The 23,358-nt window shown below is 39.4% G+C and overlaps 4 protein-coding genes across 5 annotated transcripts in view; all 4 read left to right on the top strand.

Annotated features, from left to right (window-relative positions):
• The window catches only part of LOC146478068 (uncharacterized), a 66,634-nt gene that overhangs the window by 38,395 nt on the left and 4,881 nt on the right, over positions 1-23,358 (top strand). The window contains exons 2-3 of one of the 2 annotated variants that reach the window (XM_085112780.1): positions 21,296-21,467; positions 22,351-22,559. In XM_085112780.1, coding sequence (XP_084968906.1) covers positions 22,378-22,559 — 182 coding nt within the window. In that variant the 5' untranslated portion in view covers positions 21,296-21,467; positions 22,351-22,377. Of the gene's footprint in view, positions 1-21,295; positions 21,468-21,621; positions 22,560-23,358 lie in introns of those variants that run through there. The other variant, XM_085112779.1, reaches the window with a different exon arrangement.
• Positions 947-11,675, top strand: LOC146478072 (uncharacterized). The gene is made up of 6 exons (XM_085112795.1): positions 947-1,268; positions 8,348-8,397; positions 8,586-8,702; positions 9,592-9,654; positions 9,834-9,956; positions 10,452-11,675. Exons 1-6 carry the CDS (start codon positions 961-963, stop codon positions 10,928-10,930), a joined length of 1,140 nt encoding a protein of 379 aa, XP_084968921.1. The 5' UTR covers positions 947-960; the 3' UTR covers positions 10,931-11,675.
• The window catches only part of LOC146478073 (uncharacterized), an 89,886-nt gene continuing 80,445 nt past the window's right edge, over positions 13,918-23,358 (top strand). Inside the window, exon 1 of the mRNA XM_085112798.1 lies at positions 13,918-14,284. Within this exon, the coding sequence (XP_084968924.1) occupies positions 13,956-14,284 (329 nt within the window). The 5' untranslated portion in view covers positions 13,918-13,955. The remainder of the gene's footprint in view (positions 14,285-23,358) is intronic.
• LOC146478074 (uncharacterized) lies at positions 15,234-19,139 on the top strand. The gene is made up of 4 exons (XM_085112805.1): positions 15,234-15,387; positions 16,721-16,774; positions 17,294-17,443; positions 18,094-19,139. The coding sequence occupies exons 1-4, from the start codon at positions 15,282-15,284 to the stop codon at positions 18,567-18,569; spliced, it is 786 nt and encodes a 261-aa protein (XP_084968931.1). The 5' UTR covers positions 15,234-15,281; the 3' UTR covers positions 18,570-19,139.

Here is a 23,358-nt window from a genome sequence, read left to right on the forward strand (position 1 = left end):
TGACCGCGGAAGGGAAGTGGTTGGGGCCGTTACCCCCACAACTTTTTGGATGGTTAAAAAATGTGTTATTGTATTTTACTTAACCATATCCATCACTTACAGAAACAACTTACCTTACATATTATTAAGTATATTAAGTTTTTCTCCGACAAATCCCGGCAATTTCAGACAGTTTGTCGTTAGTTTTGCTGCTGAACGGACGACTAGATTTTAACCGTGAAATAATGGAATTTCAGCTGTTGTTTGTATTTTCATTCGTTCTTCAGGGATCGGTGTTTCACGAAGATAAAGTTTCATCACTGAGTATGTCGAGGGAGTTTTTGCACAAAGGCATTCACTTATGAAAGCTACTTATCGCCGTTACGCGTAAATATTTGAAACGGAGAATTATGTACAATTACGGTCATCCCGGATCATTCAGTCCCGCTGTCATAACGAACAAAAAAGCACGTATTATTTACGAAAAGTGGGTCTTCACAAGCTGCTGGTTTTCACAAGCTAATAAACAAGTCGAAAGTTTCTGCCTCATGCATCAGCCCGTTGTGTTGGTCAAATGTAACTAGGGCAAGACTGAAGCAGTGACTCCTTACTTCAAAAGAAAAATTGACAAAATTAAAAATTTACATCAGCTTTTAATGCATTTCTAGCCAATTCAGAAGACTTCAATTTAATTTTTTTTTTCGGGGGAGCATTCCCCTGGACCCCCCTAGTTGTCTTGCCCTAACGCGTTCGTCTTACCCCCCCTCCCACCCCCCCCCCCCAAAAAAAAATATATATATAACCATATAATCTTTTATTGGTCTTATGAGTAATTACAAGGCCTCGGGGTATCAAAGTCCATAGTTGAGCGTTGAGGCCTGACACGTTCTACATGACACGTTCTAGTGCATTCTTTTGTGAGTAAAATAAATACATCACGCGATCGCCAAATTTTTGTGATAGTCAATGTTTTATTAAGTCATGGACTCAGAAAAGAAGGCAAAGGCTTCTTTGTGGGAGATTCTCCGCTGCTTGTTTTATGCAGCGGGAATTGTTTTCCTTTTGTCTAGCATGATTTTCCAGGCAATCTTGTTTATGGATCATTTGGCAATGAAACAGAGATTGGCTGAGATCGAACGAGCGCCACCAAAGAAGTTATTTACCAGAAGTCAACCACAGGCAGCCAGAAGTGATAAGCTTGATGCTGACGATTTGCACGTACGCTTGAGGAGAGCAGTTACCGTTAGCCTTCAAAGCCTCGAGAAACGACTGAAAGTTTTAGAAACCAGGTAATACTCGTCAGTTTTAAAATCTAATCTATTTTCCGAATTTTACTGAGGGCGTACCGTTCCTGGTACCGCATCAAAATCACATCTTGGCAGGTCATCATGCAATGGTGAGGCTTTTTTGAGCTATTTTATAATGTAGCACTTAGTAATAAATTTCATTTGGACTTGGATCTATCAGTGGAAGGAGTGTCGATAGTAGATGGGCAAATTCTGCACCTCGAGCGCACCTTCGGCTATCTAAACTGCTCATCAACGCTACTTACATTACTTACGTACTGCTTACTTCTCATCTCACTGGTGCGTATTTCAGTTTCATTAAGTCAAACCTCTTCTGAGAAAGAAACCTAGTTTCTGACTATGGTAGCTCTTAATATCACTTTAGCTCATGGGGTGCGTATGCGATTAAACTACACCACGAATTAAGAATGTTTTGACTCAAAACCGTAAAAAGTTGTCTCTGAACGGACACACTGAACACGATAAGTTTTTTCTTGGAAAGGAAATACGTTCTTGGTCGAAGATATTGGCTGAAGTCTCACTTTAAAAGTTTTGTTTGCCCGTTCGTCGTTTTTCATCTCGTATTGACCTGTGCATAGTTATTGTCAACGGAAACCAGATCAGTAACGAGCATGAATGTCAGTTATGACCAATATTTTGACTAATAGAATTAGCCTTCCTGAGGGACAGAGCTTTACTGAAGAAAAATATAATAACGGCTCCTTAAATAAAAGTTTGAAAAATATATGGAAAAACATGATTGGCTAATACATGACATGATGACAGCGTACTTGTAAATATGAGATAACGAAAATATACTAACGGCTCCTAAAATTAAAATTTGAAAAAATACATGCAAAAAAATGATTGGCTAACACATGACATGAAGACAGCGTACTTGTACATATGAAATGACAAAAATATAGAAGTGTATAATCAAGGTTCAGCGTTCGTTTTTCCTGTTAATGCCTTCTGGAGATAACGTTTCTGGCGCGTAGCTAAGGTTTCGATAGGGGTGTTTGTTGAGCCCCAAATCTTGCTGAGGGCCGGAGGCGCTCTTACTAGGGGGGTCCGGGGGCATGCTCGCCCGGAAATTTTTAGAAATCTAGGTTCCCAGAAACCTCATTTCCTGCATTTTGAAACCCATTTTAGGCAAATCACAACTTTGTTTTACAGCAGCTTTTTAAGCTATATACATCATTTCGGCAGCATAATTGTTTCAACTTAAACAAGAAAGTTCAATGTACATTCCGCGCCCTGTCAAGTTCTGATAGCTATTCGATCTGCTGATAGTCATACACCAAGTTGGTAAACTGCATCATTCTCTGGTGTAGGCCTTCAAACAAATTGACTATCTCGTCAAGATTGACAAGCATATCATATTTGATATGCATTAGAGCCAGGGCGGGCAGCCTAATGTAGTACCTCATGTAGGCGGGCAGCCTAATGTAGTACCTCATGTGGTTGTTCAACCTCCTCATTGTGCTTATGGAACGTTCACATTAACAAGTGAATGTTCTGAGGCGAACTTGTACGTAATTGCGCGTGAAACTCAACAAGGCTTGAACTATTAAGTTTGAAGTGAATCTCCTTTCATAACAATGCCGCATTCAGAGAACAAAACGTATCGCAAAGCATGCTTTTCTATGGCTTTTTCGGGCGGATGCGTATTACCGCAAAAATGAAACGTCATTGAAATTAAACTCCAAGGGTTCTTGACAATTTTTATTTTTACTGTGGATAAGACATAAGGCCTAAAGAACGGGTTTATATCTCTATTTTTCTTTGGTTGATGTATTTCGACGACAGGAACTTTATTTAAAAGTTTTTCTTCCGCCATTATTGATTTTCAGAGGGGGTTCGTTCGAACCCCTCGAACCCCCCCTCCTACGCGCCTGCGTTTTCCCTCTATGAATTAGAAAAGCCTCGCGTGCCTTTCGGCGGGAGGCATTGATGGTGGGTTGTAGTTCGAGAGGGATCTCATATTTACAAGTACGCTGTCTTCATGTCATGTTTTAGCCAATCATTTTTTTTGCATGTATTTTTTCAAATTTTAATTTTAGGAGCCGTTAGTATATTTTCGTTATCTCATATTTACAAGTACGCTGTCATCATATCATGTATTAGCCAATCATGTTTTTCCACATATTTTTCAAACTTTTATTTAAGGAGCCGTTATTACATTTTCCTTCAGTATAGCTCTGTCCCTCAGGAAGACTAATTCTATTAGTCAATATATTGGCCACTAAAAAATCTGCCCTTTGCCGTAGTGCCAGCCTTGCATTCAGTCAGTTGTATTTTCACGTTCAAGTGACGCCTGACACGAGGTCTTTCACAAGAGAGATCCGGCAAAATTACCAACAAGTTTAATAGACCTTTTTACCGATACGGCGGCCATTTTGAATAACTTAGTTTTGCTGAATATTATGGGGTGCCCAGGGGGCAAAAACTGAAGCGAAACAACGCGTTATCTTGGTTAGTGTACGGGTCTTCTCCGATTCTCGTTTGCGGGACAACTTTTCCACGTACATAACAAAACTTACAGTCAACCCAGGTCACGCTGAACGATATTTTTGAAATTTGAACGGAGTTTTGAAATTTAAATGTCAGTTTTGAAAATCGCCAACAAAATTTCAGAGTTCCCGTATAAATTTCCCTAGCTTATTGACGGTATAAAGCTATGAATTTTTCATTACATTGCAAAACTGAATATTTCAAGAATAACAATTGTTTCCCAAGTATTTTGAATCTTTTTTTCAGTTAACGCGTCTTTTTCGGAACGATTTCCAGAGAAATGTCCAACATTCCATTCACACGTCGGATATTTAATAAAAAGAGAAATGCGAATGTTCATTTCATTCTTGGAAATACTGTTCACGCGTGACCTGGATTGACTGTAAGACAATCTGATATGTTATTGTACTCAACATCAGTGACATGTCCGCTTTCACATATATTTTTTCCCTCCTTCGCGGATTTCATGTCATTGTTTTTCGACAAGTACGCTTCCACGTCACATCATCATGTCAGGAAAATAATAGTTTCCCTTCAGCCAATTGTCCAGTTTCTCCGCGAAACGAAGCGAAATTCCATCAATAAAGAGCTTTTCCTTTCTTCTTGCTGCAATTTGGACATCGTCGTTGTTCTTTAGTGCTACACAACGGCAAATGTAGCCGAGAAGCATAGTAAACTTTCAATAACAAGTCGGGCTTACGAGTATCATTCGCGATAGCAATGCCACGATTTCTCAAATATTTTCGCAGTTTCTCTACATTCCTTCCTTCTAGCTCTTCCATACTGAACTCTTTTGTGTTTTCATCCGGTTGATCAGCCATGACTAAATGGTGATTAGAAAGTATAAACAGCGCTGTCAAATGACAACAATATTAAAGCGCGTTCAGTCACGCAAGCATTCTTTGCCCCCTGGGCATCCCATAATATACTGTAAAATTAAGTTATTCAAAATGGCCGCCGTATCGGTAAAAAGGTCTATTCCTGCGTTGTGTGGACCTCTGCATTCAAAAGTTTTCATTTATGACGTCATCTGTCTAGCGAAGTCTTTATATGCAAACACATTTCTAAACACGTGCTTCCTATGGACGCCAGAACTAATGAACTGTGACAGGCAGCTGACCTTTTCAATAGGCCATTTCCTAGTTGCTGTGAATCTCACTATGAAAGCAGCACTTTTCATATGAAAATTAGTTTTGTTTGCATATAAATGAAAACTAATTTTCATAACAAAAACTTTGCAGTTAGCTTCGCTTTCATAATGAGGTTCAAAGCAACTCGGAAATGGTCTATTGCGATTCGCATGTTTTGTATCCTGAAATTAAAAATACTGGTTTCTGTGCACTAGATCAATAACTTTTAACGAAAGCTGGATCATTATAAGATTGCAAAGTCTCTGCTATCTTTGGCCATTGAAAGTGACACTTATATAGGTGGCTTTTTCATTTGAAGTACCCCTACAACCGGTTTTTTTTTTTCGTTAAAGCAATAATAATAATAATAATAATAGCTACTTATATAGCGCTTATCCAGTTCTGTTCTAGCGCTTTACAAAGTAAAAATCATATTTGTTTAAAATAATTCGAAAAAAGATGAGTCTTAAGTTTACGTTTAAAAACATTTAAATTGTCGCAATTACGGATGTCGATAGGTAGTTTGTTCCAGAGTTCTGGGGCCGAAACAGCGAAAGCTCTGGAGCCATACGACTTTAGATTATGGTTGATATGACATAGGCGAAATGCGTCAGACGACGATCGGAGCGTTCTTGAAGTTGTATAGCGGCGTATCAGGTCTTGTATGTAGATGGGGGACTGTTGGTGAAGAGCTTTGTGGGTGAGCACAATTATTTTGAATTTGATTCGCTCGGAAACTGGAAGCCAGTGGAGTTCAGATAAAATAGGGGTTATGTGGTCATTCTTGCGAGAGCCTGTGATCAGTCGAGCCGCGGCATTCTGTACTGACTGAAGCTTTTTAATGACATATTTCGGAACATTGTATAAGAGAGAGTTACAGTGATCCAACTTGGAGGTTATAAAAGCGTGGACTAGGGTCTCAGTGGTTGTAGTGGATAGCAATTTTCTTATACGAGAGATGTTTCGAAGATGATAGAAGGCAGATTTACAAACAGAATTAACATGAGGGAGCATCGACATAGTACTATCAAAAACGACACCAATGTTTCTGGAACATAGAGACGGCTGAATTGTATCAGATCCAAAACGAAGTGGAGGTAGAGACTGTTGAGGGCAATACTTTGAATAGAGGTAGAGAAGTTCGGTTTTGTCTTTGTTTAGTTTCAGCTTGTTTAAGGACATCCACTGATCAAGGTCAGATAAACATTTCTCAATTTTAGCGATGCTGTTGGTTAGTTCCAGATCGTCATTAGTAGAAAAGGAAATATACAACTGAGCATCATCGGCGTAGAAATGAAATTGCATGTCGTGGAGACGTAGAATGTCGGCAAGTGGAGCAGTGTAAAGGAGGTAGAGAATGGGCCCAAGAACGGAGCCTTGAGGTACTCCACATTTGAGCTCAAGAGACTGTGACTTCCTCCCGTCAATTAAGACAACCTGCGTGCGGTTAGTAAGGTAGGAGCGGAGCCAATCGAGTGCAGTGCCACATATAGAGAATTTGGAGTTCAATCTTTTGAGCAATATTTCGTGGTCGACAGTGTCAAATGCAGCGGAGAGATCAAGTAGCAGGAGCATGACACAGTGACGATTATCAATAGCACGCAAAATATCAAAGCAATATCTTTGATGTTTAGGTTATTTCTAGCCTGCAAACACAGGCGTATTTCAGGATGCCGCTTCTCTCTGCCGAAAAATAAGCGAAGGCTAGATTATTTCTGGAAAAACATTTTTGTCGTAGCATTTTCCTCAATTCTAGTCGCACCGCCGAGCAGCAGAGAGATTGGGTCTAGTAAGCGCCTGTCGTCATCTAAGAACCTTAGCAGGAATGGAGTAAACAAGGCACACTGTTTGATGATAGTTTACTTTATTTGATGTTACCTACTTCATTTGAATGTACAACTTCTATCAGTATTCTTGTTTTCCTAGTCTACAAAGAAGTCTCATCATTTTCACTGAACGGTCGGCTAGAGCCAAGACTGCGTGTATGTGTGAAACTGACTTTGCCCAACTCGCGTCTTCTGTGCCAGTGTCCTAAAGCAACACATTGATATCTGGTCTGTGTTTCCGTAGCAGATTTTCCAGAGATTCCTTTCGTTGATCGCTAACATCAGCATTTTCCGAAAGATCTAGTTTGGCTAGATTGCTGATTTTTGCTCTTCTGTTATTGCTTGACACAAGCTAAGAATACCAACGACAGTGATCTGATTACCACCAGGATAAAGCTCGGTTACCTTAAAGCTTTGCTCTTTAATTGCTTCAGATATTTTGATAGCACCAGCATCACTGATCCTTTTACAGTCCAGCTAAAGGCTGATCACTTTGCAGCTTGGCTGCGTTTTATCGCTCCACATAAATTTGAAACACCGACACCGGTAATCTGATTATGACGCAGATCTAGAGCGGTTACTTTGTCCTTTGGCTCCTTCAATACCTGAGATTGACTTGTGAAACCGGCATCTGTGATCTGATTATCACTCAAAGGTAATGTGCAAACGTGAGAGCTTGGCTCTTTCAGTGCCTCACACAGACTGGCAACACCCGTATCGGTAATCTGGTTACTATCGAGAGCTAGTTTTGTTATTTTGCAGCTTTTATCTTGTAGTGGTCGAAATAGACTGACCAAACCGACATTGGCGTTCTCTTAAATTAGCAACTTTATTACAGTTAAATTTTTTTGACACCAGCCCAGAGATACAGTCTACACACTCGTCGTTCAATTGTGAAATAACAATAATAATAATAATAATAATAATAATAATAATAATAATAATAATAATAATAATAATAATAATAATCAAACAAAAAGGTTTCGTTTTAAGGATCGAAAATTTATATTGGAATACAAGCTTTCGATTCCGTCTCGGAATCTTTGTCAAGTGGTGTTACAATGATGATATGTTTTGTTTATTTAGTCTATTTACTGCTTTTTGTTTAATCGGTTTCTAAATTTGGTTCGACGGAGGCGTTGGGTCTCGCTAGCAACAAAGCACAGGAGCTATATTTTACCGTGAAAATAAGATAAAATGTGAGCTTGATGCAAGGAAAAGCACAAGTGTAAGGATGAAATTAATTGGAAGTGGTTCAAGCTTAGTGCACTTGGAAAGTTTAGAAAGCATTAGAGAGGCGTAAGAGTTGCTGGAAGCGGTAAATAATCGAAGGAAACGAACTAGCTTCTGTTGAAGTAGATTATCATTAGCAACTCCAGAATCTGGCCAAAAACAAGCAGGCTTGAACGTGTTTCCAACGCATAACCTTTGAGATACCGATGCAGTCCTTTCGAAATGAGCTATGAAGCCAACTGGGATTGATGGCTATTTGCAAAATGAACAAGCATTTCAGTTACTTGTGGATGACTGTTAAGCCTACCAGTTTCCGAAAATAAAAGGAATGAAAATAAATCATTTATTTATGTCAAGATTTCTTGTTACTTTTTTCCAGGGCCCTAAAAGAGAACAGATCTTTTCCAAGAGACGGTTATTCCCAAAGAGGTTAGTTTGATTGTGATTTCATCATCACCATCATCATGAACATCATCATCATGATCATCATCATCATCATCATTATCATCATCTTCTTCTTCTTCTTCTTCTTCTTCTTCTTCTTATTCACCTCCTTCTTCGTTCGTTCGATTAAAAGCACAATATTAAAAAATGGTCACACTTTGTTTCGTTTTTAGGTCGGGACGGAAGTGATGGCAGGAATGGACTCACAGGACCCGCAGGTCCACCAGGACCACCGGGGACACCAGGACAAACAGGAACACCAGGCTCTCCAGGAATAGCGGGAACGCCGGGTAGACAAAAACTAACAAAAAAAAAAAAAAGAAAAAACAGACAGACAAAAACTCCCCGGTAATGAGAAAAAATTAAACTTACAGAGTGGTCTTCATTGAAGGTTGCTTTTAAATTAGGGTTCCTTTTTTCTGCAATCTAGTTGGAGCTTTCTTACGCTAATGTTACGCTAAAAAATTGCCAAAAATTATTGCGATACGAGGTTGTCTTCACTTTTTTTTACCTTCGAAATTGTAATTCTGTACTTGATAGCGTCCGCAGCACCTATTGTAAACATGTTTATAAACGATTATATTTTTACTGAGGTGTATCAACAAATGTTTAGTCCTAAGAAAGTTTTTCTGTTGGTTGAGTGTATAATATAGTTTAAATATCGATTGTCCAGTTCAACATGTCTTACATTAAGACGCCATAGAATGGCTGGTAAATTCAATTCCTTTACTGAATATTACCGTGGTGAAACCCATTATGGAGCTAAAAACCTTTCTTCCATATGGAAATAGAAAAAGATAAATAACGCTTGATAGATTCTTGCCTTTCCGAAGCACCCTAACTAAAAGCTTCAAACTCCAATTACGGTTATTTTTTTCAAAAGTGTAGCCCTCGATCGGGTTCTTTCTCTCGTGGCCACCCAAGAGTTTTAAACACGTATTCTCTGGTTCTGATTCTTCGCTCTTTGCTCATCTGTTTCTTTACAATTTGGGTTAGTTTCTAAAGAAACTGTGGCGCTGCATTGGTGGGGGAGTGGTAACGAATTTTTGGTCTTGTTCTTCACTCTGACGAAGGGTTAACGGATTGAAATGTCAGCACTAGAATCTCTTTACGGTGGCCAAATTACCTTGTCAACTCTGGTCATAAAACCAAACATTTGTCTCTTTATTATGCTCACAGGTCGTGACGGACGTGAAGGTAGAAGAGGTCTTGCCGGACCACAAGGTCTTCCTGGATTAAAAGGTATTGCCATAAGCAGTCTTCAGCGTGGGTTAAGGTTTAACATTGTGTTTCATGTAGTATGTTTTCCTTTAACTAATAGGAATTTGCTCCTATTAACATTTTGACTTAAAGTATAAGGAATGTTAATTCCTTAAAATGGCATTAAAATACTACTTCTTTTGCTTTTGATGGGACACAAGGTAATCAAGGATCACCTGGGCCCAAAGGACAAAAGGGACAAGAAGGACAGGGGCTGTCTGGAGTGAAGTACATCCGCTGGGAGCGCACAAACTGTAGTGGAGATGCTCAGGTTTTGTACTCTGGTAAGCAATTCAAGTCACGGAGAAGGAACCTTAAATTCTTTCGCTGTCACCCAAATTGTCGTGGGAAAATGTGCGAAGTAGTCATGACCGTAAGGGCGGGCTCCTGCGAAAGGGGTTTCCCAACAGTATTCCACAAAATTTTCAGAGCATTCTTAACGATGTACTTAACGCTTACATATTAAATGTGTAGTCGGTGTTTGGAATCAATGCCACTACCAGCGAGAGCTAAAATTTTAGCGAAATGGATCACTGTAAATTTCAGTGTTGGAATAGGGGGACGCGTCCTCGTTTTTACAACTACAATGTAGCCTTAAACCCGTAGGCTTTATTAATTATTTTTTCTTTCAGTCCGGTGTTTTTGAAATATTAAAAAGTGGTATTGTTCGATGGGAGAAGTACATAATAAGCGATATTTAAGCTTACTCAGGTTACTTTAAGTGCGGGGAAAAATAGTTTAATGACTCTAATAGTATGTTCTACTGATGTTCTACCCAGGGTTCATAGCAGGCGGTTATTACAATCACAAAGGAGGCGGAGGGGAATACATCTGTCTGCCAAACCAACCCAAATATGGAAAATACACAAACACTTTTGACAGCGGAGGACGGATCTATGGTGCCGAGTATGAAGTGAGTTCCTTCAATCCTTTTAACAGAAATGTCCACGACCATGATGCACCATGTGTCGTGTGCTATGTCAGGTCACGTGGCACCCAGCTGATGATCCCTGCAAGGAATGACTGTCCTCATGGATGGACCGAGGAGTATCACGGGTACTTGACAACTGAGCATGACTCACATACGATATCACGTAATTATATTTGTGTTGATCAGGAGCCAGAATCAGTTCCAGGAAGTCACAGCAATCACAACGGTGCATTGCTGTACCTCGTGCTGGCAGACTGTGGGCATTTCTCAGGCTGTCCACCTTATTACCACGGTCGAGAGTTAACATGCGCAGTTTGTACGAAGTGAAAGAAAAACTTCAACTTAAACTATGTGGAACAATGTCACTTCTAAAAATCCTCTGTCATTTTATCTTAGTACACTTTTTGGTTATTTTACCACACGAAGAAGATGTTAGGCCTGTTATGTTTTACAGACTTTATGGCCAAAGTAATTTTAGTGCGTATATATGTTTGAAATCATGTTTATAAGGTTATCATTACGCACTTATCTTAATTTGATGATTAATTTGTATTTTGAGGACTGTGGCAGTTAGCATTTGCATAAATAATTCTAATTCGACCTTAGTTTACAGAAGAGACCACTCGGGGATTAGGAATTTTTTTTACTTAATTACCCAGGAACAGTTATAAAACGCAAACACTTAGTTCTTTTTTGCCTCCTTACTATTTTCTTAGTTTAAAAAACACAATTAGAAAAGAAGAAAAACCCTATAAACCAGATATTTTTCTACTTCTGCAGATTCCTGTAGTCGTATCTTGATTTTAGTATGCACAGTCTCAGTCCGTGTTATAGAGGACAGAGATATATATGACGTCACTTTAGTGGGCTTCAGTAACTCAATAGTTAGTCCGTTAAGCTTTTCATATTTTCGTTCTGTGGTGAATAAAGGAGATGCCACGCATCCTCGAGCAGGCTACTGATCTAAATTCATTTAGAGATTTACCATGCCACAGAACCTTGATTTCACGCTCCATGTTATTTGTACATATCGGAGGATAAGGACGGCCCAAGGCTGAACGATTGTTCGAAAAAAAAAGTCCCGCGAAGCGAAGCAAGTCGGAAGGGGTCTGATCAGTTTCTTAAATGCGCGCTCTTTACAACGGAAAAGACAAAAAAGCACTGGCCACGAAGTGATGTTAAGACATTTTGTTAAAATGTGATCGGATTATAACAAGTAAGGCCTCGCGGGAAAAAACAATCGGAGACTGTTAGCTACAGTTATCGTTCGATGACTGCCACCCGATCTCGTACCAAATGACGTGTTTTGTCCAATGAGAACGGGCGGAAACTAATTGGTGGATTATAATTCATTTATTCAGAAAGAATTTTTCAGCTAGAAGCACTAGTGGCCAGCTCTGTTAACAGCTTGAATAATTAAACCGAAATAAAGGTGTAATTCAGGGAGGACTTTCGCGTGAGGTGATAAATACTCGTATTTTGGCTCTCCAAGCTGGGACAACCAAACTAACTGAACAACACAGCAAGTTGCGTGAAGTTCAATAAAATGCAGCAAATAATTCCGCCCTGAGTGATATAAATAAACACCATTAAATTCTCAAATAGTTCTCAGATATGCCTCTGGCCCCGGTTGTTCAAAGAGCGCAGCGGATAACTCTATCCAGTGGACAAATCGCTATCCAGAGGATAAAATGTTCTCCGACCAATACATTTTATCCGCTGTTTGAACCACCAGGGAGTTGTCAGGAGCGAAGCTAGGCTCAGGTGATTATTTAAGCTCATTGCTCTTGTTTTAACAAAATCATTATTGATCCTGATAGCTTTATCTCGCGCTAATTTTGATACGGGGATAGCACAGTCATATAATTATTTGCCAATAACAGCTTTTCGTAACTAGGTAGCTGTAACTGGACACCAGTACTGCGCGGAAGTTAGACCACAAGCACTACCTTATTTTTCTTAGGAATAGTAAAGCGAGTGAACAACGAGGGGACGTGACGGGGGGAGGGAAGCAAAACGTAAATTATATTTTATTTTTTTCCAATATAATCTGAACAATTATTGTACTTAACGTTTCGTCCAGAGACCTTTTTTATGCATTAGACTGCCCAGTGAATTAAAGAGAACTTACAAGGTTTGTTGGTGGATTTTTGGGAAGATTCCCTCGCCCCATAACACCTTACGCGCTTCTCGTTTCTTGGAATCCAACCCCCCTCGCCCTAAAACAAACCAACAAATGACGCCACAACGGAGTATGAATCAGCCGCACTCCTTGCTCCATTTATTCTGTCGTTCGGTCCGCACACACGTGTAAAATCTAGAGAACAGGAATCCACGCACAACTTGATCAAGGGCATTAAAATTGTGTAAAGAGATTTAGAATAAACTGGTCCAGATGGTTTATTAATTTGCCTTGTACTTGACCCGGGTCAAAGCTCGCAAGTAGATTAAAGAATAAGACTTCTATTTTTGTTAAGTCTTGGAGTCGTCCCATAATCGAGTCACGTCCTTAATATTACTAAGAAAATATCAGAATATTGATGGAATTGGTATGAAAAAGGAAAAGGCGTTATTTTGGAGCTGTCGGAAACAGTTGTTGTTGTTGCTTGTTTTTTTTTTTTTCCAGTTACGATCCTTATTCAAATGGCAAGTTCTATCAAGATTCCTCAGTAACGTAATCATAAGCAGTAACAACACTTTAAATGTGGAACAAGTCCAACTGCCTGGATCAAAGCTCACAAGTAGATTTAAAGGAAATAAGACGTCTATTTTTGTTCTGAGTTCTGGACTCTTTCCATAATCGAGGCACGTTCTGTAATACTAAAATTGATGGATGGTGTGAAAAAAGGAGGGGGTTTTACTTAATTGGGGCTGTTGGGAGCAATTTGTTTTTCAAGATTGAAGATTATAATTGTGGAAAAATCTATCACTGTGATTCCAAACGTCAGTCGGTAAAAGAAAAAAGGCTCAGTTTAGATCTGGGAAATTAGATTAAATTAAAGAAGAAAAAATTACCATATTACTATGGAGGATTTTCATCACACCTGTTCCTTCTTTTTAGCAAAAATTAAAAGCTTACAAGTCGACGAGTAGTTTTTAACCTGTTACTATGGCAGCGTTCCGTTTAGAAAGTTTGCTAAGTTGAGGCCTTGACTCGTTCAGTAAAGATGCGGCAGCGATCAAGGAACTATACGTAACTCTGTAGCGCCTGAGCCGTGAGCAAGATTATCAGTACAATTAGTTTCCGTTTTATAAATAGCGCGACAAAGCACATTAGCTGAGGCAGACGCGTGCGTTTAGGCAGATTTCTTTGCGAAGGTACGGTCAGGATCTTAAACTAAATCATTTGACCATGGATACGACAACTAAAGAGCAAAGAAACAAATTCGGCATCTCCGAGATTCTCCGTTGCTTGGTTTATATAGCAGCGATCATTTTTCTTTTGTCTTGCATGGTTTTCCAAGCTTCCTTTTTCATGGATCATTTACAAATGAAACAGAAATTGGCTACAATGGATGAGAAGGTGTCCTCACTCGAACTGGCGACAAAGTCGTTCGTCCCTTCAAGTCCACCTCAGAATGAAGCCAAGCATGGTTTTAAAGATTTACATGTTCGACTGAGGAGGACCGTCGCTTTAAGTCTTCAAAGCCTGGAGAAGCGACTGAAAGTTCTGGAAATCAGGTAGACCGATATTATCCGTCACAGCGAGGGTTTTAATAAGTTGGTTTTCAAGAAGGAAAAAAGCGTGAACCACCACTCGTGTCATACTTCTCCTTGGGATAATCAGATACTTAATTCTCCTAACCTATTTGGCTAAATTTCCTGTTATTAGATTTCAACGAACTTTGAAAATCAATCCTTGTTTTAAATTTAAAGTTGTCGCTAATTTATTTTCCTCCTTTCAGGGCTCTCGATGACAACAAATCCACTCCAAAAGATGTGCTAGGAACAAGTGTGTCATTCAGAGGTTTGTTTGACGGCAGTCTTCATGATCAGTTTTTCATAAAAAAAAATCGAAGAAATTCTGTTTAAAAAAGACGAGATAACTGTGTGCTCTACTAATAATTGCGATTTTTGTTGAGCCGTAAAAGCGTCTGGGAGGAAAAGGAAGTTTTAATTTTTGTCCCTTTATGTGCTTAAACGTGTAGGCTGATCGGAAGAGAGGAAGACGTGACTGGCAATCTTGTTGCACCGTTGCGACGCAAGTTGCACGGATCCGGTTGCCTAGTCTAACATACCCTACAATGAACATGTCTCACAACGTTTTTGTTGCAGTCACCGTTTCGGGTAGTAGATCCTACTTCTACTTCTCGCAACAGTTGCAGCAAGTACAAATTGCTAGACATGTTCATTCCCATTTTAAGGCACGTTACACAAGGCAATGATTCGTGCAACTTGTGTACATGTTGCAACAAAGTAGCGAGAAAAAATACAAGAAATTAAAAATTGCCTAGTGTAGTAGTACCTTTAGTCATTTTTCTAAAGTATGACACTGTGTGCCTTAAACAGCAAATTATAAGATTCCAACTGCAGGCAAAGCAAGGAAATAACAAATGATTGCAATATTGTTCCTTATAAGACCTCATTTTTTCTGACTTCACCAACTCGAAAGGAAGCTAGTCTGCGCTAACCTGTGCCGCTCGATAGCCGCTCTGGGACAAGACTGAAGAGCAGAAGAATGTCATTTACAATGCTAATGTGGATTGTTTTGTTTTATGCAGGACGAGACGGGAGGGACGGCAGGGATGGTCCTGCAGGTCCCCCGGGACCACCCGGATTACCAGGTAAGTGAAGATGGTAATGGTATAATACGGGTGAAAAATTGAAAAATTGACTGTCTCTGAAAGTTCTAAATAAAAATCCTGATTGGTTCGTTTTAATCAAGTGGTCTATCTCATTTGCATACTAAGCCATGGCCTCATTACGTCATTTCTACAAATATTGACGTCACGATGAAGCAATTTGCTTGCTCCTGATTGCTCCATTTTGATCACGGCGGGTATCATCTCTACAATCTCCTTGGCTAGGGGCCAAACCTAACTTCTTTACTAAATTAAGTTACTACTCTGTTCAAAATTCTAGAATAGTCCATGTAATTAGCATAAACATCCTCCCAGTTAACATTTTTAAAAGAACGTAACAATCAGTAAGCATTTAAACAATCCCTGAATCCCATGTGAAAAGATGCCGGCATGCCAAGATATGAATAATGTGGCAGCCAATGTTGACAAACCAAGGATTAATCGGTGCTTGGAAAGTGCTTTTTCTTTAAAGATTTAAAGGGGAATTATCATGGGGTTTTTGGTATCTTTTGTTAAAAATGGTGAAATAAGACCTTCAATCAGCTGCCAAATAATTCTAGAATGATGAGAGGAAGGAAATCAACTCAATTCTTGAAAGGAACAACTTGTGATCTGTTCTAGTACATTCTGGAAACAAAAATGCGAGAACTTGATAAACATTAGCCTAACATTTTTCAAGTTTCAATCCATACCGGCCTACTCTGTCTCTGGCCAGAGGCACTAATCGACAGTTTCATTGCACTGGGTTGATAATTTATAACAAACTTGACAATTATTTCTTTGTTTCCACTGACAGACAAAAATTTTTGGGTTTTGAAATGACAGCAAATTTGCGGGATACTTCCCCTTTAATTTTATTTGTAGCTGTGATTAAGAATCGTCTTAAGAGTCCTCACGTTGAATGTTTTCCTGTTAAGACTTGGAGATTAAGGTGGTCCTCTCTTGTGGCATAGGAAGAAACACTTTCTTTGTCGCTGCGAATTAATTGTTCAAATACCGATTCCACTGAGGTTTCCGTAGAAAAATGTCATAGTCTTTTGAAGTCGTATTTTAGATTGCTATATATAAGGGGGCTAGTTTCTAAAGAACCTGTGATGCTGCGTCGGTTAGGAATGGAAACGAATGTTTGGTTTTATCAACAGAGTTAATAAGGAAATTTGACCACCGTAAAGAGATTTCAGTGCTGACGTTTGGAGCATTAGTCTTTCGTTACAGCCATTCCCTCCAAATTACTACCTTATCGACTCTAGCTGTTGGTAAAACCAGACATTCGTATTTAAACCTTAATACTCAGTTCCTTTATTAATTTATTCAGGTCGCGACGGGCGAGAGGGTCTTGCCGGACCACAGGGTCTTCCTGGACCAAAAGGTATCTACCGAATAAACGTCATAAGTATGGTGTTGCTTGCGTTGGTTTTTTTCTGAAACTGGATATACAGAAGAAATTAAAGAACAAAACTAACACATTATAATCAAATATTCCACCTCAGAATTCACAAAATGACCAACGCCCAGTTGGCTTGATAGCTCAATTGGTAGAGCACTGCACCGGTATTACAGAGGTCATGGGTTCGAATCCCGTTCAAGCCTGAGTTTTAGTCAGACTTTCTTTACGAAACTTCTTAAGTTGTGTACATAACTGCGATGGTGATTCACTTAAATCACTTATTCATACAATGTAATCTGGCGTTGATATTGATCACGAGTTTGGACAAGTTTTTGAGACCATGGTTTTGGACCACATGTAGTCGCTTTGGTATCGATTAGGCAAAAACATAGCAAATTTGACTCATTAGAGAAAGACAGGTGTAATAAGCGAGAAAGTAATCAGTGCTCCGTGTCTTTATGTCGAAAATTTAAAGTAACCCGCATCTTTGAAACGCTTTAGGTGATGTTGGTCAAAGCGGCAAAGAGGGCTCTCAAGGACCACCTGGGCCCAAAGGGCAAAAGGGACAAGAAGGACAGGGGCTGTCTGGAGTGAAGTACGTTCGCTGGGGGCGCACAAACTGCAGTGAAGATGCTCAGGTTGTGTACACAGGTAGGTATCCACTTCTTGTTACTGAATGAATTTTATGACGTTTGTCATTGAAGTGAGGAGTGCTGAATAGGGGAAAAATATTACAATTACTTATTTAAATTTAAGAGCCTTCTGATATCTCATTATATTGATGATACATAGCTCGAAGTACGGTTTGAGGCTTGATGAAGTCTCTTAATAAAAAGACAACAGAGCGGGAGGTCAGTTCGAATCCTGGCCCATGACCATGACCTCTGCGATGCTGGTGCAGTGCTCTACCAACTGAGCTATCAAGCCAACTGGGAGCTGGTCATATTGTGAGTTAGTAATAGACCCGTGAAGGATGAATAATTAAATGACTGTAAATATGTGCCTCCCAATATTGCTCCTACGCGTTTATTTCTCCAAATGTTGTCGACCATTCAACAGGGGATGTCAAAATCGAGTGGTCGACCGGAGGGGAGGGAAAGGGGAGGGGGAGAAGAGGGGGTACAGATTAATCGAGAAAGGAGAAAGGATGTTTTCTAGTAAATCACGTTACGACATTCTTCAGGAGCTTGCACAATGACTGGTTTAAATGTAACTAGTATCTATTAACTAAGGAAAAACAATCTAAGCGTCGCTTCCTTAGCTTCACTGAAGTTTTTTTTTTACTGTTATGCTGTACTTAGGGTTCGTAGCAGGTGCCCATTACACTCACAAAGGAGGCGGAGTGGAATACATCTGTTTGCCAAACCGACCCAAATATGCAAAATACACAAACAGTTTTGAAGGCACTGGAGCCATATATGGGGCAGAGTACAAAGTGAGTTCCTTCAATCCTTTCAACAGAAATATCCACGAGCATGATGCACCTTGTGTCGTGTGCTATGTCAGGTCACGTGGCACCCAGCTGATGATCCCTGCAAGGAATGACTGCCCTCATGGATGGACCAAAGAGTATCATGGGTACTTGATGACTCAACATTGGAATCATGCAGGCGCGAATTTTATTTGTGTTGACCAGGAACCAGAATCGGTTCCAGGAAGTCACAGTAATCACAATGGTGCATTATTGTATCTGGTGCAGGCGAACTGTGGGTATTTTTCAACTTGTCCACCTTATTACGAAGGGCGTGAGCTGACATGCGCAGTGTGTACTAAATGAGTTCATTCAGATTAGCAGTAAAAATATACTAATATCTTTGGATCAGGAAATACTTCAGTGACCACAGCCATAGTTAGTCCTACATCATGGTATACATGATTTTGGCCCGGCTAAATGCCATCCGGCATTTTAGAACGGATATCAGACAGTTTGCAATAAGTTTTCAAGGACCTAAACTGTTTAATTCCTTTAATTCAGAAATTCAGAATGCTGAGAGTATTTCTCTATTGAAATGTAAATTAAGATCATTTCTCATAAATAGACTACTCCTGTTTTGAACGAGCTGTTTTATGTTTTTCTGCCTGTGTGTGTTTGACTGTGTACTTGCTTTTTAAACTACGCCTAAAATCCTGATTTCAATGTTGTTATTTTTTTGAGGAGCCTGTAGCTCGTATAAGCCCCAATGGTTTCTCTATGGGCATCCTCGCCATATATGTTTCTCTCTCTTATTCATTTATCTTTTATATTTTAATGTACATTTATCTTGTAAAGATGTGCAAGAATAATGGCAAAAAATAAACTGAAACTGAATTGTACGGTCGATTGTGCAAGTAAAGTAATTGAACATCAGTGAAGTTGTGTGTAATTTGTCGCGCCCTTCACATTTGTGAAACGAAAAAGTAAACACAGTTTAACCACCCTTAAGAGATATACGGCGGATCACTGGGATCAAGGTAATCTCGTAACCAGATCTCCCGCGGCTCCGTCAGCTCAAAATAGTGCCGAAGTCCCTTGTTTCCTTTTTATCTCCTCTGCTTTGACTTAGAAAGATTAAAAGGGTTTAGTTAAGTATATTAGCTGTCTGTAACTATTTCTATTTTTTGAGGTTTTTGATTTGAAGGTATTTTATTTACAGTCGTCCTGATTCACTTCTAATCGCTTTCTATACTTGGAACTTTTTAACTGTAGTTGAAGTCGTCCCGATTGAGAAAGGTCTATACAAAGTTTCATTCGGTGGTACATGAAATGAGGAATATTCAGTAATAAAAAATCTAGATAAAATGAGATAAGAATTTATCTGTCTTGCCTTCCAAAGAGCGCGATATGGATATAGGTACCTAAATGTAGTTTCGTTGTGCTCTAGTATTAATTTTGTTTCTTTTCTTTTTTTCCATAGAAACTTCAATAAACGCTGAACATTTTATTATCTTATATTGTAACATAGTTCGTAACGCTCTAGTACGAGTGAAGATTTGTTCGGTAACGAACGAGGCCGTTTAAGGATTTATAAACCATTACTTGGCCTTTTGAATGTCGCGCTGAGTTCTGGCCGATTTCCTGTGTTCATCTCTTTTTAATCTATTTTACCTTGAAGCTACTCAGTGATGGTGCGCAACTGATATACTTGTTGGAAAACGGAGCGGGAAAGCAAATTCCGTGGCTTTAGAGCATGATAGAAAAATGAGCTTTGGACCGCAGCAAACTTTGCAATCCAACTGTTAATTGACATCACTTAGCAACTTTAACTACACTGGATTAATCAACCAAATCGAAGCCTTCTCCTTTGATAAATAAACATTGCATGCCACGATCTATTCCTCCATTCTCAGGTGGGTTTCAACTGTACAACTCTTGAGCTTGCACTTACACGCGGTCTTATCACTTATGCCTCAAACCTATCAGGTAAATCTTTCAAACTGTCCGCTAAAGTTCCAGGCAAAATCTGGAAAAATCTTGGGCTAACCAACTTTAGTTCCAAATTTAAGTTATTTCGGTTCGTAAAGCAGCAAACGAAATGTCCGTTAAGAGATTTTAAAAACCCGTTTGAGCTGAGGTGCGCATGGGTGAATAATGTTTTGGTACAGTTCATCTATCACGAAAATCATGAATAACCATTGTGTAAGTAAATATTTTTACATCGGAGCGTGTTTCAGTTCTGTATCGATTAGCATAATCATAAATGCTGAGATTTTTGCCACTTACGAAACCATAATGCTTAATAGGCGCAAAGGCGGCCAGGTTTTTTTTTTTTGCGTTTTGAATCGGATTCAGCAGGAATTGAAAGCGATGAGGGTGAGCAGGCTCGAATGTTATGAATAAATAAATAAGTTTTTACAATAACTGTCCAAATTCCCACGCGCTGATTGGCCCGTAGCTATTGTCTATGAGAGTACAGACAATAAAAATGACGTCAGATGTAACGCGCGCGCTTTCTCAACGAAAAAAAATAGTCAATTCCGCTCGTACTTTTTCCATGTTATTATAAAAAACAAATCGACGGCAGTTTTCTATGGTCTATACTCTTATAGACCATAAAATGACGCCATAAAATGTCCAAAACTTGGCAGTGAAACCACTTGCCTGCGGCTCGTGGTTCCACTTGAGTTTTGAACATTTTTTGACGTCATTTCATTGTCTATAAGAGTATAGACCATAGAAAACTGCCGTCGATTTGTTATATGGACAAGTTAAAATATGTGCCTTCCACTAACGATTTTCAGACCTGACGCCCAAACGGATGTTCGTATCAGTTTCATCCTAAATACCAAATCAATGCCCATTGTCAGCACTCTCCCATAAATCCCTTGATACCATTTTCAGATCAAAACGGGTCGAAACCCATTTTCATTGGAAGTGTTTGATTTAACAACAGAGTTAATAACTAAAGGTAAGTTGGCCATCGTAAAGAGATTAGAGTGCTGACGTTTAGAGCGTAAGCCCTATGCTCTAACGAAGGGACGCCAGCACCGGGCGAATCTCTTTTAAGGTGGCCAATTTACCTTTAGTCATCAACTATGTTGATAAACCAAACATTTGTTTCTATTCCTCACCGACACAGCACAGCAGTTTTGTTAGAAACTAACCTTCTTATTATTCATTTCCACTGGGACCCTACCGAGGTATACCCCAGGAGAAACATACAAGGGAGAACCACCCCTGCACCAACGTCACTGTTGGGTAGTACACTCTTTTTATACTATATATAAGAACTTTAAGGCTGAAATTCACCCAGATGTTCAGAACGTCCTACGAACGTACCCAACCAGAGACTAAGAGGTAATTATAAAGGCATTATTATTCATTTGCATCGATCCAAAAGCACAAAAAAAAAAACAGACTAAAACACCTTCGAACTACCAAAGGAATTTGACAAGACACAACGCACAATGATCTTTTTGTTGGGTTTATGTCCTGGTCACGTCCACATCGGTTTTCTGAAATTCTACACCAGGTAACTTAAGAACATACTTAAGAGCGCTTCAGGCTGAAAACATCCACTTTTTAAACATTCTTATAAAAAGGAATGCACACAGAAGGATCCTACGTGCGTCAATTAAGTAAGAACGTTCTTTCCTCGAGTGTCGAGTGAGTTTTTGCATTTCACGCGACGGTTAAATTGAAAAATGTTGTCAAGTGGCGAAAAATGGCTAAGTTCCGCTGAAATTCTGGCTTGAAATGGTCTTCGTGGCCATTTCTGGGCCTTTTCATTGTATTTATGTGTATATCCGTTTGGTCATTTGATCACTTTAATCCAGAGTAAAAACTCAAGGAGCTTAGGTTATCTCGGCTGTGCACCTGGTAAGAGTATCCATTACATGTCACTCATATGCAATTAAGTGAAGTGAGGCAGGCACGTTCGATTAGATACCTCTGTGAGGAAGTTTGTCGATTGCCATTCGCTACCTCAACTGAGGGGCTAGTAATCATGAATTCGAACAAGAAGGAACAAAACACAAAAAGCCGCTTCTCGGAGATTCTCCGCAGTTTGTTTTATGTAGTGATAATTGTTTTCCTCTTGTCTTGCATGGTTTTCTTGTTTTGGGATTACTTGCAAACTAAGGAGAGGTTGGCTGTAATCGACGACAAGATGAACGCATTTGAGTTGACTCTGAAGAAAGTGTTTCCTACAAGTCCAACTCACACTGCTTCCGAAGATAACAGGCTTGATGCTGCAGGTTCAGAGGGTTTGCATGTACGATTGAGAAGGGCACTTACTAGTACCGTGAGCCTTCAAAGCCTCGAGAAACGACTGAATGTTTTGGAATTCAGGTAAGATCAATTACATCATAACATAGAGTCGTAAAGTGTGACGTCGCAAATATACGAATTTTCAAAATTATGGGATTTGATAATATCTTCAAAAAGAGCATGATGAAAAATGACTATTTGCCAAAAATCAGCATAGTTATTGCAATTTGGGGGCGAGATATTAGCTCTGTTATGCCCTGATGACTCCATAAAAATCCGTCTAATTTTGTCTCAGTTCTTAACGTTTGGAACTGAGACAAGATTAGAAGGATTTGTATGGAGTCGGCAATAACAGAGCTAATATCTCGCCCCCAAATTGCAATAAGATGCTGATTTTTGGCAAGTAGACATTTCTTATCATGATCTTTCCGAATTTACAAATCCCATAATTTTATAAATTTAGTCTGTGTGACGTCATCACTTTAGGACTCTATTATGTACCGAACAACGTAAAACAGCAGTATCAGTATCAACCAGTATTTGCGAAACAGCATACACGATGTGCGGTCACGTCAGAGAACATTTCCATGAACAATAATTAAACAAGCTGTTGATAATAAATGCGGCCGTTTTGTTTGTAAGTAATTAACTAACTCATCGATTACTAAAAATTACTTTTCCAGCGGCGTAAACACTACACAATCAAACACACAACACAGCTATGAAGCTGGTCAGTCAGGCCCAAGATAAACATTTTTTGACACACCAGTAAAATACAGGAATCATGGATAAAGATAAACCGATAGCTTACATGCCCCACAGCCGTACATGTAAACCCTAAAAGAACCGCTACGGGAAAAATAGGGACTGTGGACCCCAA

The sequence above is a fragment of the Pavona decussata genome, unplaced genomic scaffold, assembly GCF_977016875.1.
Source record: "Pavona decussata unplaced genomic scaffold, jaPavDecu1.1 SCAFFOLD_67, whole genome shotgun sequence".
In the NCBI taxonomy this organism is placed as follows: domain Eukaryota; kingdom Metazoa; phylum Cnidaria; class Anthozoa; order Scleractinia; family Agariciidae; genus Pavona; species Pavona decussata.